A 17,161-nucleotide genomic window follows, 5' to 3' on the forward strand; every position below is an offset into this window, starting at 1 on the left:
AAATATTTCCACTTTAAAAAAAGGAAATCACAGAGACAGAAAATATCATAATTGAATAGCTGCGACAGGGTACTGCGGGGTCAAATAGGTTGCTGTCTTGGAACATCTAGAAATAATTAAAATGTGTGATAATACTTCATGTACTGGTATTAAAAAAAAGGTGATGCCCAATGGATGGACCTACTCAACTTTTGTGGCAAATAGACCAACAGAATGAAGGAAAGAGTAATACTAAAGGATTGTCTGCCCTTCTCAAATCTTTGGATGGAAATTAAGTCCTTACACTGGGAGGGGAATAAAGTGTATCGCAGGAACCCTGGTTCAGCCCTTACTTCCAGTGCTGCCTGTTGGAGTTTGCATGTTCCTCCCAAGATGACGTTGATTCCATATGACCTCTGAGTCTGTTGAGGTCCTCTGCCGTATCTTGTACTCCCAGTGTGGTCTCCTGTATATTATATAACCATATAACAATTACAGCATGGAAACAGGCCATCTCAGCCCTTCTAGTCCATGCCGAACGCTTACTCACCTAGTCCCACCGACCTGCACTCAGCCCATAACCCTCCATTCCTTTCCTGTCCATATACCTATCCAATTTTACTTTAAATGACAATATCGAACCTGCCTCTACCACTTCTACTGGAAGCTCGTTCCACACAGCTACCACTCTCTGAGTCGAGAAATTCCCCCTCGTGTTACCCTTAAACTTTTGCCCCCTAATTTTCAACTCATGTCCTCTTGTTTGAATCTCCCCTACTTTCAATGGAAGACGTCAACTCTGTCTATCTCCCTCATAATTTTAAACACCTCTATCAAGTCCCCCCTCAACCTTCTACGCTCCAAAGAATAAAGACCTAACTTGTTCAATCTTTCCCTGTAACTTAGGTGCTGAAACCCAGGTAACGTTCTAGTAAATCTTCTCTGTACTCTCTCTATTTTGTTGACATCTTTCCTATAATTAGGTGACCAGAACTGTACACAGTACTCCAAATTCGGCCTTACCAATGCCTTGTACAATTTTAACATTACATCCCAACTCCTATACTCAATGCTGTGATTTATAAAGGCCAGCATACCAAAAGCTTTCTTCACCACCCTATCCACATGAGATTCCACCTTCAGGGAACTATGCACCATTATTCCTAGATCACCCTGTTCTACTGCATTCTTCAATGCCCTACCATTTACCATGTATGTCCTATTTGGATTATTCCTACCAAAATGTAGCACCGCACGCTTATCAGCATTAAACTCCTTCCGCCATCGTTCAGCCCACTCTTCTAACTGGCCTAAATCTCTCTGCAAGCTTTGAAAACCTACTTCATTATCCACAATGCCTCCTACCTTAGTATCATCTGCATACTTACTAATCCAATTTATCACCCCATCATCCAGATAATTAATGTATATGACAAACAACATTGGACCCAATACAGATCCCTGAGGCAAACCACTAGTCACCAGCCTCCAACCTGACAAACAGTTATCCACCACTACTCTCTAGCATCTCCCATCCAGTTGGATCCATTTTACTACTTCAATATTAATACCTAAAGATTGAACCTTCCTAACTAACCTTCCGTGTGGAACCATGTCAAAGGCCTTACTGAAGTCCATATAGACAACATCCACTGCTTTACCCTCATCAACTTTCCTCGTAACCTCTTCAAAAAATTCAATAAGATTTGTCAAACATGACCTTCCACGCACAGATCCATGTTGACTGTTCCTAATCAGACCCTGTCTATCCGGATAATTATATATACCATGTCTGAGAATACTTTCCATTAATTTACCCACCACTGATGTCAAACTAACAGGCCTATAATTGCTAGGTTTACTCTTAGAACCCTTTTTAAACAATGGAACCACATGAGCAATACACCAGTCCTCCGGCACCATCCCCATTTCTAATGACATTTGAAATATTTCTGTCAGAGCCCCTGCTATTTCTACACTAACCTCCCTCAAGGTCCTAGGGAAATTCTGTCAGGATCCGGAGATTTATCCACTTTTATATTCCTTAAAAGTGCCAGTACTTCCTCTTCTTTAATCGTCATAGTTTCCATAACTTCCCTACTTGTTTCCCTTACCTTACACAATTCAATATCGTTCTCCTTAGTGAATACCGAAGAAAAGAAATTGTTCAAGATCTCCCCCATCTCTTTCGGCTCCACACATAGCTGTCCAGTCTGATTCTCTAAGGGACCAATTTTATCCCTCACTATCCTTTTGCTATTAATATAACTGTAGAAACCCTTCGGATTTATTTTCACCTTACTTGCCAAAGCAACCTCATATCTTTTAGCTTTTCTAATTTCTTTCTTAAGATTCTTCTTACATTGGTAGGGCCCAACGTAGATTGGGAGATCGCTTTGCCAAGATCGCATATGCCATGTCCGCCTGAAAAAAAAAGGAATATCCCAGAGGTCACCCATTTCAATTCTACTTCCCATACCCATTCTGACATGTCAGTCCATGGCCTCCTTTACTGCCGTGATGGGACAACACTTGGGTTGGAGGAGTAACACTTTATACTCTGTCTTGGTAGCTTCTGACCTGATGGCATCAACATCCATTTCTTGAAATTCCGGTAGTTGCCTCCCTCTTCACCATTCCCCAATTCCCGTTTCACTCTCTCACCTTGTTTCCGTACCAGCCTGTCACCTCCCTCTGGTGCTCTTCCCCCTTCCCTTTCTTCCATGGTCTTCTGCTGTCTCCTATCAGATTTGTTGCCCCTTCTCTTTATTTCACCCCTCCCTCCTCTCCTGGTTTCATCTATCACTTGCCACCTTGTGCTTCTTCCTCCCCTCCCCTAACCCCCACACCTTCCTGCTCTAACTTCTCATCTTTTTTTCCCAGTCCCGATGAAGGGTCATGGCCCAAAGTGTTGACTGTTTAGTCTTTTCCATAGATGAATTGCTGAGTTCCTCCAGCACTTTGTGTGTGTTGTAAAAATGTGGGCTTAATGGTCTGCCTGCATCATGATTCTATGACCTCCAGTTAACTGTGGCTTGTCGAAGGATCCAAACAATTGTAAAATTACTTTACCAGAACAAAAAAAAAGACTTGTTGCTTTACATTTCCGAAATAAATTAAGTATCAATATTTTCTTGGATTTTCTTTTGTTTTTACTATGACTAAAAATTACGAGTGTCATTCATTGAGATTTAGATGAAACATCCAGATGACATGACATAAGCATTATGGACAGTAGCTAGCAAGTGTAATCAAGGCGGGGTGATGAAGGAATGAGCACTGCTAAGTGAGGCATTCTGCCAACTTTTAAATTCCTGCCTGTCAAAATGGTAATGATTTTGGACAAATTCCAGAACATTGCTGGAGACTGGCTGGTAAAGGTTCATAGGTTTTAATCATTTATTGATCATCACCTCTATTCCCACCTCCCCATCCTCCACTACCTCCTAAAAATTGATCCCTTGACCTCTTGTCTCCAGCCACTCAATACCTTTTCACTGGTCACCTGAATTGTCTATTCCCACTTGCCTTGCCAGTAGACCCCTTGTAACTTGATTCTTCCTGGAGTATTTTTATAAAGAACATACTGAAATTCAGAACCACCTGTTTGACTTTGGACTAACAGCCATATGGACTAAGTTGCCTACCTGAGCTAGTCCCAATTGACTACATTTGACCCAATATGTCTCTAAACTTTTCCCATTCATTCTAACCCTAACCTGCCCATATGCTCGAAACATTCTAATTAAACCCGCCTTCTGGCAGCTAGTTCCATATACCTACCACCCTCTTTGTTGTAGAAGTGTACTAAAGAGGATGTTAGAGTAGACTCATAGAACAAGCACTACAGCCCCAAAACAGGCCCTTCAGCCCATCTAGTCCATGCCAAACTATTAATATGCTTGGATCATGGCCCTCTATACCCCTCTCATCCATGTACCTATCCAAATTTCTCCTAAGGGTGAAATCAAACCTGCTCGCTCCACTTTCTCACCATCCTCTGAGTGAAGAAATTACCTGAAGGAACATTCCCTTAAACATTCCAGCTTTCATCCTTAACTCATGACCTCTAGTTGTGGTCTCGCCCACCTTTAGTGGGAAAAAGCCTGTTTGGATTTACCCTGTCTATACTCCTCATAGAGATTCCATCAAATAACCTTGCACAGTGCCAGCATAAATTTGATACCCTTATTTTTCAATATGGCCATTCCAAACAAAGAACATTTTCATGGAGGTACTGAGGGGTGACATTCAGCTTCAGTGTCGGCATTGAGGGAGCATTCCATGCCTTTGAAAATGATGCAGTAGATACAGAAAGGGCAGCTGATTTGTGAGCATGTCTCGCCAAAGGAGCATTCACCATTGTTATCTCCTTTTATGCTGGTGCATAATTTTGATATGTTTATAGTGATTGCGTTACTGGTCTAGTAACCTGAAGTAGTAGAAGACTGAAGTAGTGATTTCTATTCCCACCTTCCCAGCTGGGTAATCTAAATTCAGTTAAATAAATATACTAATTAAATTAATCTGGAATGCAATGCTAGTATCAGTGACCATGAAACCACAGAATTCACTTAAAGACCCATCTGTTTCATTAGTATCTTTAGGGAAGAAAATCTGTCGTCCTTACCAGTTTTGGCCTATATAGTTATTGCTCCATATCCATAACAATTAACTCTTAAATGTCCTCTAAAATTGCCTAACAAGTCACTCAGTTGTACCCACCATCTCCCTAAATAGAATGAGAGATGGAATAAATGCTGGTTTATCTAATGACACACACACACAGAGAAAAATGTTCTGCTATATTGAAATTAAAAGGTTTATAATGAAAATCAGCTATTAAGAATATTATTTTTGCATTAGAGGATGTGGATGATGTCATTCAAACTCGTCAGTAAATATAAATCAAGTTTATCCTTTTTTTATACTTTAGATTTCTTTAGATTATAATTTTTAAATGATCTCCAGTGGGAACATAAAATAGACGAATGCGCTTTATATCATATGAAATTTTAATAAATATAAAAGTAATTGTTCCTGATTAAATACATATACTATTTTTGAGAAAATTATTGCTGTTCATGTGTATTTTAAGACTGAATATGAGTGGTTGCATTTTAAAGTCATAAAATGTTTTCTGTGCTCCGCTCCATCTTCCTCTGTATGGTTTTTGTTAGCACAGCTTTGGTTACTCAGCACATACAGATTATAAAGACCATTAAACAGAAGATTCTGTAAAGCAGTGGAATACCAAAGCATGTTGGTGCACACGACACAAGCAAAATAGCACCATTCTGCTTCTCCACTGAACAATTAGGTCAGGATGTTATCACACCATCAGCGGAATTGATGCAGTATACGTTACATGTAATGAGACAGATCCCGACAGTTCTTTCTACGCCCCTCACAAACTTGAGTTTTCACCGAAGCCAACGGAAGTTAACAAACAGGAACGTGCAATGAGAGAGTCAGCTTTAGACAAATGCACTAAGCTAAGATGTTGTCTGGTTTAAACTGCTGCAAGACCCCATCTCCTGCAGTCCCCATCTCCTACTGTGAGATGGGGATCTTGCAACAATACAAAAAGTCAACATTCCACAATTTATAGACTCATAATGTTTAAGTAAAAGGGAGAAATGAATTCACATCAGTCATGATATTTCCTTAATTTTTCAGGTACTCCTTGGAGTGAGAGGCAAAAGGATGACCTCAAGAATGTTCTGAAATGTACCGACCCCAACATTCCTTTGGTTTTTGTCAGCGGCAACCATGACGTAGGCAATTCCCCAACTCCAGACACTGTTTCAGAATATTGCAAGAACTGGGGTGATGATTACTTCAGCTTCTGGGTCGGCGGGGTACTGTTTCTCGTGCTGAACTCTCAGTTTCTTTGTGACGCCTCCAGTTGCCCTGAGTTAAAGCGAGCCCATGATGAGTGGCTAAATGAACAGCTTGCTGCAGCTCAGACCAAGAAAAGCAAACATGTGATTGTGTTCCAGCACATCCCTCTGTTCCTCCAGAGCCCTGATGAAGAAAACGGATATTTCAACCTGGAAAAGTCATTGCGGCTGGATCTTTTGCAGAAATTTCAGGAAGCAGGTAGTGTGCTTTTCCTTCCTTCTTTATTCATTGATCCTGTAAGACAATAGAAGAGGGAGCACTGGGTTCCTCCTTCAATATACCACAAGTCTGTGAGGTAGTCTGTGCCCTGAAGAAGAAGGCATTGCTCATATTTCTGGTACTTGTCTTTTATTTTTGTGCATGTGCGGGTCACGGGCTTTCTAACCCTCCTGAAATCATGGAAACATAGAAAACCTACAGCACAATGTAGGCCCTTCAGCCCACAATGCTGTGCTTAGCATGTACTTACTTTAGGAATTACCTAGGGTGACCCATTGCCCTCTATTTTTCTAAGCTCTATGTACCTATTCAAGAGTCTCTTAGAAGACCCTAGAGTATCTCCCTCTACCAACGTAACCAACAGCCCATTCCACACACTCATCACTCTCTGCGTAAAAAATTAACCCCTGACATCTCCTCTGTACCTACTCCCAAGCACCTTAAACTTGTGCCCTCTTGTGGCAGCCAATTCAGCCCTGGGAAAAAGCCTCTGACTATCCACACGATCAATGCCTTTCATTATCTTATACACCTCTATCAGATCACCTCTCATCCTCCATTGCACCAAGGAGAAAAGGCCAAGTTCACTCAACCTATTCTCGTAAGGAATGCTCCCCAATCCAGGCAACATCCTTGTAAATCTCCTCTGCACCCTTTCTGCAGTTTCCACGTCCTTCCTGTAGTGAGGTGACCAGAATTGAGCACTGTACTCCAAGTGAGGTCTGACCAGGGTCCTATATAGCTATAACATTACCTCTCATCTTTTGAACTCAGTCCCACGTTTGATGAAGGCCAATACACCGTATGCCTTCTTAGCCACAGAGTCAACCAGCACAGCAGCTTTGAGTGGACTCAGATCCCAAGATCCCTCTGACACTGCCAAGAGTCTTACCATTAATACTATATTCTGCCATCATATTTGACCTACCAAAATGAACCACCTCACACTTATTTGGGTTGAACTCCATCTGCCACTTCTCAGCTCAGTTTTGCATCCTACCAATGTCTCGCTGTAACCTCTGACAGCCCTCCACACTATCCACAACACCCCCAACCTTTGTGTCATCAGCAAACTTACTAACCCATCCCTCCACTTCCTCATCCAGGTCATTTATAAAAATCACAAAGAGTAGGAGTCCCAGAACAGATCCCTGAGGCACTCCACTGGTCACCGACCTCCATGCAGAATATGACCAGTCTACAACCACTCTACCTTCTGTGAGCAAGCCAATTCTGAATCCACAAAGCAAGGTCCCCTCAGATCCATGCCTCCTTACTTTCTCAATAAGCCTTGCATGGGGTATCTTATCAAATGCCTTGCTGAAATCCATGTACACTACATCAACTGCTCTACCTTCATCAACGTGTTTAGTCACATCCTCAAAAAATTCAATCAGGCTCGTAAGGCACGACCTGCCTTTGACAAAGCCATGTTGACTATTCTTAATCATATTAAGCCTCTCCAAATGTTCATAAATCCTGCCTCTCAGGATCTTCTCCAACAACTTACCAACCACTGAAGTAAGACTCACTGGTTGGTAATTTCCAGGGCTATCTCTACTCCTTTTCTGAATAAAGGAACAACATTTGCAACCATCCAAACCTTTGGAACCTCTCCATCCCCATTGATGATGCAAAGATTATTGCCAGAGGCTCAGCAATCTACTCCCTCATCTCCCACAGTAGCCTGGGGTATATCTCGTCTGGTCCTGGTGACTTATTGAAAAGCTCCAGCCCATCCTCTTTCTTAATGTCTGTGTGCTCAAGCTTCTCAGTCTGCTCTAAATCACCCTACAATCGCCAAGATCCTTTACCGTAGTGAATACTGAAGCAAAGTATTCATAAAATACCTCTGCTACCTCCTCCAGTTCCATACACATTTTTTCCACTGGCACACTTGCTTGGTCCTATTCTCTCATGTTTTATCCTTCCCTCAGGTAGGTTGTCCCACCCAACAGTACTCAAACAGGAGTAGTTATTGTTAAGGGGGACAGCCATAGGGGTACTCTCTGTTATCTGACTCTTGCCCTTCTCTCTCCTGACTTTTACCCATTTATCTGTCACCCAAGGTCCCGGTGTAACTACTTGCTTATAGCTCCTCTCTATCACCTCCTCGCTTTCCCTGACCAGATGAAGGTCATCGACCCGCATCTCCGGTTCCCTAACCCAGTCCCTAAGCTCGACACACCTGCAGACGTGGCCATCCAGGAGGCTGGGAGTTTCTCGGACATCCCGTATCTGACACCTAGTACAGAACACCGGCCTTGCAGACATACTTCCTATTCCTCTTCTTCACAAGTAACTTACCTCGCCTGATGCATTACTGCTGAAGCCCCGTTGAGCCAAATCCCTCCTACTCTGACTCCCTCTACTCCAATGCCCACTCCATGCTGCCCTCTTTTAAAATTCTTCCTAACTCACTGATGTCCACACGCCTGCGCAGTTGTGTGTCCATCAAACCGCTGAAGAAAAAAATGATGTCCTTTTAAATTCTTCCCACCAGTCTGACTCGCTGAAGTCCATGCGTTCTCGACCAACCTTTCAGAGATTTGGAGATGGAATTGGGGGCGTCTGCTGCTGTCAGAAAGGGGCATGTTGCTCAGACATCCTAGCAAACCTCATTCAGCTGCCAGTCACTGAAGCCCATCATTTTATGGTGATTAGAGGGAAGTATGGGGAAGGGGTGTCAGGGGTAAGCTTTTTTACACAGTGGTGGATATGTGGAATGCCCTAGTTGGGGTGGTGGTAGAGACAGATTAGTGCTTATAAAAAAAAACTCTTACATGTATGATAGAAAAATGGAGGGGTACAGTATGTAGGACGGAAGGGTTAGATTGCTCTTAGAATAGGTTAAAAGGTCAGCACAGCATCATGGGCTGAACTGCACTGTACTGTAATGTTCCTGTCCTATGCTATAATATTCTACATTCTCTTGTGTTCACATGCATGCTTTAGCAATTTTGCTGGTACCAACTTGGCTCAATCCTGACACATGCCTCCTGAGGAAATCTAATACGAGAAGGGAGCTAATTGGTTCTTCTCACCTACTGATACTATTTTTCTTTTGGTTCTTTTAAACATCCACATCATATGGCCAGAAAATGTTACAGGGGGACGCTTCCTGCTTCATCAATCAAGTGCAGCTGAGTACCCAATATCACACAGTACAGTGTGTAACAGAGTGTGAGTAGTTCTCCAACATTGCAGTTTGGTGCACAGGCACCATGGTGAGTTGAGACAAGACAAATGATAATTTGTGCAAACTGTTGGAATTGTCTTTAGTTAAATGATAGTACATCATCTGCTGCAGTCTCATTCAGAATCTCAAATGGATTCCATTTTGTCATCAAAAATGAACTTTTATTTCAGCTATGACTTTATTTCCCTCTGTCATCTGATCATTGGAATTGTTTAAATTCCTACTTCTAACTAAAAGCTTCTATCCTTTTTCTCAGGATGAAATATGTCATATATTTTAAATATATCTGAAAGATGAGGAGATTCTAAGTGAATGAGCAGATAGGAATTATATACAAGTGTCACATCGTTGAAACAAAATTAATTTGAAGGTAAATGGAGGCCTTTTTTGTGCAGGAAAGAGTACTTTTGTAAGGAAATCTTCCTACATCTGTACAGAGCTTTGGCAAGAACACATCCATGATATAGTCACCTTATTTAAAGAAAGACATGATTTTGTGGATGTGGAAATGAGTACCTGCAGGTTCTACTCTTAAGGTGTTTAGTAGCATAGATACAATATTCTGAGTTTGGGTGGGGCAGGCAGTAACCGCAGAATATTTCCCCTGGTGATAATGCCTAAAAATAGGAGACAATCTCTCAGGGTGGAGGGTCATTGATATAGGAATTGCAGTGCCTAGAAAAAGTATTCTCCCCCACCCCCCCAGAAGTTTCGTGATTTATTGTTTTACAATATTGAATCACGGGATTTAGATTGGCTTTTTTGACACTGATCAACTGAAAAGGCTTTAGTGAAAACAAATTTCTACAAATTGGGCTAAATTTATTACATTTATTAAATGCAAAATAATTGATTACATTATTACTCACCCCTTTCAAGTCAGTATTTAGTAGATGCACCTTTGGCAGCAATTACAGCCCTGAGTCTGTGTGGATAGGTCTCTTTCAGCTTTGCACCTCTGGATACTGCAATTTTTCCCCATTCTTCTTTACAAAACTGCTCAAGATCCATCAGATTGCTTGGGCAACAGCCCTTTTCCAGTCCAGCCACAAATTCTCAATTGGATTGAGGTCTAGACTCTGACTTGGCTGCTCCTGGACATTAACTGTGTTGTTTTGAAGCCATTCCTGTGTAGCTTTGGCTTTATGCTTAGGATCATTGTCTTGCTGGAAAACAAAAAGCTTCTCCCAGTTTGCAGGTTTCCTCCAGGATTTCCCTGTACTTCGCAGCATTTATTTTACCCTCTGCCTTCATAAGCCTTCCAGGGCCTGCTGCAGGGAAGCATCTCCACAGCATGATGCAGCCACCACCATGCTTCCTGGTAGTCTTTTGGTTTCGTCAGACCATAGAACCTTCTTCCAGCTGACTTCAGAGTCTCCAACATACTTTCTGGCAAACTCTAGCCAAGATTTCATGTGAGTATTTTTCCAACAGTGGCTTTCTCTTTGCCACTCTCCCATAAAGCTGCGACTGGTGAAGCACCCGGGCAACAGTTGTTGTATGCACTATCTCTTCCATCTCAGCCACTGAAGCTCGAAACTCTTTCAGAGTTGTCATAGGTCTCTTGGTGGCCTCCCTCACTTGTCCCCTTCTTGCAGGGTCTCTCAGTTTTTGAAGATGGCCTGCTCTAGGCAGATTTGCAGCTGTGCCCTGTTCTTTCCATTAGTGTTGGCGCATGGCCAAGTGGTTAAAGCTGAAGGTCGCTAGTTCGAGCCTTGGCTGAGGCTGCGTGTGTGTCCTTGGGCAAGGCACTCAACCACACTCTGCGATGACACCGGTGCCAAGCTGTATGGGTCCTAATGCCCTTCCCTTTGCAGTGGGGAGACCTGCAAGGGCAACTGCCGGCCTTCCATAGAAAAAAACCTTGCCCAGGCTTCCACCATGGAAACTTTCCAAGGCGCAAATCCATGGTCTATCAAGATTAATGGAGGCCTACTATATTCTTTCCATTTTTTGATGATTGACTTAACTGTACATCCAAGGGATATTCAGTAACTTCAAAACTTTCTTGTATCCATCTCCTGAACTTGTACTTCTCGATAACCTTTCCCCGGAGTTGCTTGGAGTGTTCTTTTGTCTTCATGGTGTAGTTTTTGCCAGGATACTGACACACCAACATTTGGAGCTTCCAGATACAGGTGTATATTTACTACAATCAATAGAAACACCTTGACTACACACAGGTTTATATATAGCTAGGACACCTCAACTAATTATGTGACTTCTAAAACCAGCTGGCTGCACCAATGATGATCTGGTGTATCATATTAAAGGGGGTGAATATTATCAATTATTTTGTGTTTTATATTTGTAGAGATCTATTTTCACTATGACCCGAAAGAGTATTTTTCTGTTGATCAGTGTCAAAAAAGCCAAATTAGTTCAATGTAGTAAAACATGAAAACTTCCAGTGAATACTTTTTATAGGCACTGTATCTACAGGAGTGAGGTTCTTTATCTCTGACAGCTGCAGTAGATGCTAAATCATTAAGTAAATATCAAGGTAGAGGTAAGGAAACACAGAAATGTGAGGATATAAAAGGTGTAGAAGTATTATAAGATAGCGTATGGATACATGAATAGGCGAGGTTTAGAAATTTATGATCTAAACACTGGCAAATGGGGCTACCTTGGGTGAGCATCTTGTTTGGCATGGACTATTTTGTCTGAAGGGCCCATTTCTGTGCAGTATGACTCTCTTTGTATTTCCTGTGCTTGTTGTGACAAGGAGAGGAAAACAAGTGAGGGAGAATTCTGAAGCTTTACTGTGCAAGAGTGGAACAAAGTGATAGAGCATTTGAGGAAAGTGTAAACCAAGTAAACTGCAACCTGCAAGGTTGGTGGTTGAGACATTTTACGTATTGTGAATCCTGTGAAGCAATGCATGGCACAAGTAAGCTGTAACCTTAGCATGATATACCTTGGGTAAACTGAGACTGGAAGAAAGGTTGAGACTTTCCTTGGGGTACTCTGACATTACACACGAATTGTCCTTCATCAGATGAAGTTCTGTGTAAATTCCCATTATCTTCTTTATAATTCTTCACTCAAGAACAGTGAACATAAAAGTAGAGGTGATATTTCAGCTGTTCAACATCCAGTCGCATGAGAACCAGGGCAACAAACGGATTATCTGCGCTGGATTCTTTGAGTTCTCAGGTTATGAATGCATTAAGTCACAGGGCATAGACTGAAATGGGGAGAATTAATTCCTGAGGATTCTTGGGAATTTATAAAAAGGCTCAAGCTTCAGTGCATTTTAGGAATACTTTGCGCTCCCCACAGAAACCATTTGAACTGGATGCAAGCCAAAGAAGCAAAGATTTGTTGACATTTCAACTTTGAGTATGGGGCTTGGGTAGTATGCAGAACTGGGAACTTATTTTTGCAGTAATTTATGGAATACTGATCAATGAAAACAGCACAGAGTGTCAGACTGGAAACAAAGGAGGACTTCTTGAAGAATCAATTAATTGTACGTCATTAAAATGCACTCAGAATGGCTTTACCAAGGCTTCTATGTAGGAACAAAGTAAAAGTGGGCTTGTGGCGACCCACTTTCTGCCCAGGCGAACCGGCTCACAAATAGCCAGTGCGCGGGGGGAGACTTTGGTAATGCACCTCTGACGTCATTTCCGCCCGGAGAGGGCGGGCACTAGGGATTAAATACCAGCGCCGCGAAGTTTGAATAAACTAGTCTCGAGACGACTTACTGACTGCGTGTCGTTATTTCAGCGCTGTGTGTAGCACATCGCTACAGGCTTTTGACACTCTTATAAATGTAAAATTAAAGAAGGGAAAGAATAATCAGAATGAAAAGTCATGAATTATGAGTTGGTTCAATGCAGTTGGTTCCACTGGGAGCAGATTTAAAACTAATGTAAATTTAATAGTCAATACCAAAACAGCATAGCATACACTGTAAAATCCAGGTGGTATCAATGGATGATATCAATACCTTTTTCTTAAAGAATAGTGCGGGAGGTCTCAGCTTATTATTAGTAATAAAGATTGCCCTCAACTGCAAAGTACATTGATTTTTGTAAACCCAACTGTTCTTGCTCGAATGCATTTTACCTGCAGCTTGCAAAATTTATTGTAGGTAGTATTTGATTACTGTTCCCTAGGTGATACTTTAATCTTGTACAGCATCCAGTAGCCCTGCTATCTACATTGATATATTCAGTTGTAAATCGAGATTGGATTCCACTAACTCTGCAGACTTTTGCAAATTCAGTAGAATGAAAATAACCAAAAACAATGCACACAGAATGGCTTGTAAACAAAACCAACTTGTCCAGCCACGTGTCAGCTTCACAAATTAGCATCTAGATCACAATTACCCTTTACCACTTATTAATGTTTAATAAGATTCATTCTTATTAATTAAATATTATTAATAGTTTCATAATAGTTTCAGAAATGTTCAACATCTTTGAAAGCCAGCTGAGCCAGTGAACATGGCTTTACCATCTGCCCTTTACTTAAGCCACATACCCTCACCTTCCCCAGCCCCCCACCCATGAGGCACCCATTCCACACACTGGAGGTGAGAATGGATTTTAATATCAAATGATTGGAACCTGGGTGGTGGTTGTCAGTTTGGACCATGTTGTGCGTACTCAGAAGAAGGCCACACCAGCAGAGCAACCCAATGAATTCCAGTCCCTATCGCTATTTCTAAGATAATACTTCGGACAAAAACCGCAATTAGAATTGTCCACATCAGAAGCAATGTTGTGGGTGAGATTATTTTGAGACCCCCCCCCCCCCAACCCCCGGAAGCATTTATCAGCTGATCTATCTCATCCCTCTACGCTTCCTCATCACACTCTGAAATTCTGCCAATAATGTGTCATTGGTTGCACTTGAGTTGTGCCTAGCCAGAGTCGTGGGTGTAGAGAGAGTAGGGGAGTTGGTTAAGTACACTTCCTCGAGGTGCACCAGTGTTGATTGTCCATGAGGAGGAGATGTTATTTACAATCAACACTGATTGTGATCGCCTGGTGAGGACGTCAAGGTTGCAGTTGCAGTGGGAGGTACGTAGGCCCAGGTTTTTGGGCTTGTTGATTAGAACTGAAAGTATGATTGTGTTGAACGCTGAGCTGTAATCACTAAACAGCAGCCTGATGTAGGTATTGCTATTAGTCCAGGTGATCCAAGGCCAAGTGGAGATTGCACCTGCTGTAGACCTATTGTGAAGATAGCAAATTGCATTGGGTGCAGGTCCTTGTTTAGGTAGGAGTTAATTCTAGCCATGACCAATCTCTCAAAGCACTTCATCACAGTAGATGTGAGAGCCACTGGGTGGTAATTATTGAGGCAACTCACCCTGCTCTTCTTGGGCACTGGTATGTATGACTGTTGCCCTTTTGAAGCAGGTGGAACCTTTGACTGCAAGTTAATTGAGGTACTTGGAAGTCAAAATGTAATAAAAAATAAAATAGGTAATTGTTTGACTAAAAGTGTTTCAAGTTGACAGCACATTTTAAAGAATCAATAAATTATACACAACTGTCAGTAAAGGCTGCTTTCTTTAAAAAAGAATCAAAACTGTTGTAAGAATTCCAAAACATCAAGTTGTTTGTAAAGCATTTTATCCTGTGGAAGGCAAGTACTCCCAGTTGAGGTGTTCGCAAGCTTTTTTATGCCAGTAATGGAGAGGTTCGCGGATCCCAGGTTGGGAACCCCTGGTCGAGCTAACTGTGGACTTGCACTTGTTTTCTGGATTCTACATAAGCCCCAGAGCAATCTCTTTGGCAGTAATGGCACGTGGTGCCAGGGTAAAAGATCTCACTGAGCAAGCAGTAGGTAGTATCCTGAGGACACACACTCAGCGTTTCAGGAACAGCCTCTTCTCCTTCACCATCGGATTTCAATACAGTCAGTAGACAATAGGAGCAGGAGTAGGCCATTCGGCCCTTCTAGCCAGCATCGCCATTCACTGTGATCATGGCTGATCATACACAATCAGTACCCCATTCCTGCCTTCTCCCCATATCCCTTGACCCCGATATCTATAAGAGATCTCTCTTGAATGCATCCAGAGACTTGGCCTCCATGGCCTTCTGGGGCAGAGCATTGCACATATCCAACACTGCCTTAGTATTTATTTTCCTCTTTTTGCATTACTTATTAATTTAAACTGTTTTATAGAAATGGTACTTATTATTGTAATTTATAGTTTTTAATATTATGTATTACTGTGTACTGTGCCGCAAAACAACAAATATCGTGACATTTGGCAGTGATTTTAAATCTGATTCTGAACTTGGAATTGCTCCTGAACTATTAGGGATTAATTACAACTTTAGAAACAAACATAATCAAATCATTGCAACAAAAGTTGTCCCTTAACGAGCAAATCTGCCTCCCCAACATCATGAGTGAATGTTTCCATATCTATTAACTCCTATTAAGCAAACATGTTTTTGATTTTTACAGGGAATTAACTAATCCCTAACCAAACAATCACTTTTATTCTAAATTCCCATTAAACAGATGGCCATTAATAAGTATGCACATTTATAAGCAAATTTAGACTTATGTAGCCCTGATTTCATTTTATAATAATTTCTCTGAACATAAAATCTTCAGCAATGTTGTGAATATTGTCAGGCATTCAGAAACTTAATTTCTCACACAACAAATAAAATGTCAGTAATCCTGCAATAGTGTGTACCATTTTACTTATAAAATCTCCATCTTTTGGCATTGGCGGCGGACTAATCGATTCATAGAGAGAGAGCTTCGCACAGATTGGGGAGAAAAGTCTTAAAAAAGGAGCTTTTAAAGGGGCTGAGCGCATTAGCGACCGACCAATTGATTCGAAGAGAGAGAGAGCTTCGCACAGATCATGGAGCAGAGTTTAATAAAGCAGTGTCTCGTGGGGCTCAGCACATTAGACTAGTGGATATGACTGCGAGGCCTGTTTTCTGTTCTGACTGTCAGATGTGGGATCTCCCAGAGATTTTCTGTCTCCCGGACGGCCACATCTGTGTCAGGTGCATCGAGCTGCAGCTCCTTAGATACCGAGTTTTGGAACTGGAGCTGCAGCTCGATGACCTTCGGCTTGTGAGGGAGAGTGAGGAGACGATAGACAGAAGCTATAAGTAAGTAGTCATCCCTGGGGCCACAGAGACAGATAAGTGAGTGACCGTCAGGAGGGTGTCAGGTTGAGAGCATCCCTGTGGCTGTCCCCCTTAACAATAAGTACTCCATTTTAAGTGTTGATGGGGGGAATGACCTACCTGGGGGAAGCAACAGTGGCTGTGGCTCTGGCACTGAATCTGGCCCTGTGGCTCAGAAAGGTAGAGAACGGAAGAGGAGAGCAGCAGTAATAGGGGACTCAAAAGTTAGGGGGACAGATAGGCGATTCTGTGGATGTGAAAAAGAAGCTAGGATGGTAGTTTGTGTTACAGGTGCCAGGGTTCATGATGTTTCTGAGCACGTACACAATATCTGTAAATGGGAGGGGAGCATCCAGAGGTCGTGGTACATATTGGTACCAATGACATAGGTAGAAAAAGGGTGGAAGTCCTGAAAGCAGAATACAGGGAGTTAGGAAGGAAGTTGAGAAGCAGGACCTCAAAGGTAGTAATCTTGGGATTGCTGTCTGTGCCACGCGGCTGTGAGTATAGGAATAGAATGAGGTGGAGGTTAAGTGCGTTGCTGAAGGGGGCAAGGATTCAGATTTTTGGATCATTTGGACCTTTTCTGGGGCAGGTGTGACCTGTACAAATAGGACGGGTTGCGCTTGAAACTGAAGGGGATCAATAACCTGGCAGGGAGGTTTGCGATTGCTGTTGGGGGAGGGTTTAAACTAGATTTGCAGGGGGCTGGGTACCGAAGTGAAGAGGC

The 17,161-nt window shown here is 42.1% G+C and overlaps 1 protein-coding gene across 3 annotated transcripts in view; it reads left to right on the top strand.

The window, feature by feature from the left end:
* The window catches only part of cpped1 (calcineurin-like phosphoesterase domain containing 1), a 255,017-nt gene that overhangs the window by 131,458 nt on the left and 106,398 nt on the right, over window positions 1-17,161 (top strand). For 2 of the 3 annotated variants that reach the window (XM_059979334.1, XM_059979333.1), the window contains exon 3: window positions 5,659-6,081. In XM_059979334.1, the coding sequence (XP_059835317.1) occupies window positions 5,659-6,081 (423 nt within the window). Of the gene's footprint in view, window positions 1-5,658; window positions 6,082-9,200; window positions 11,369-17,161 lie in introns of those variants that run through there. The other variant, XM_059979335.1, reaches the window with a different exon arrangement.

This window comes from Hypanus sabinus, chromosome 9 (genome assembly GCF_030144855.1).
Source record: "Hypanus sabinus isolate sHypSab1 chromosome 9, sHypSab1.hap1, whole genome shotgun sequence".
NCBI lineage: Eukaryota > Metazoa > Chordata > Chondrichthyes > Myliobatiformes > Dasyatidae > Hypanus > Hypanus sabinus.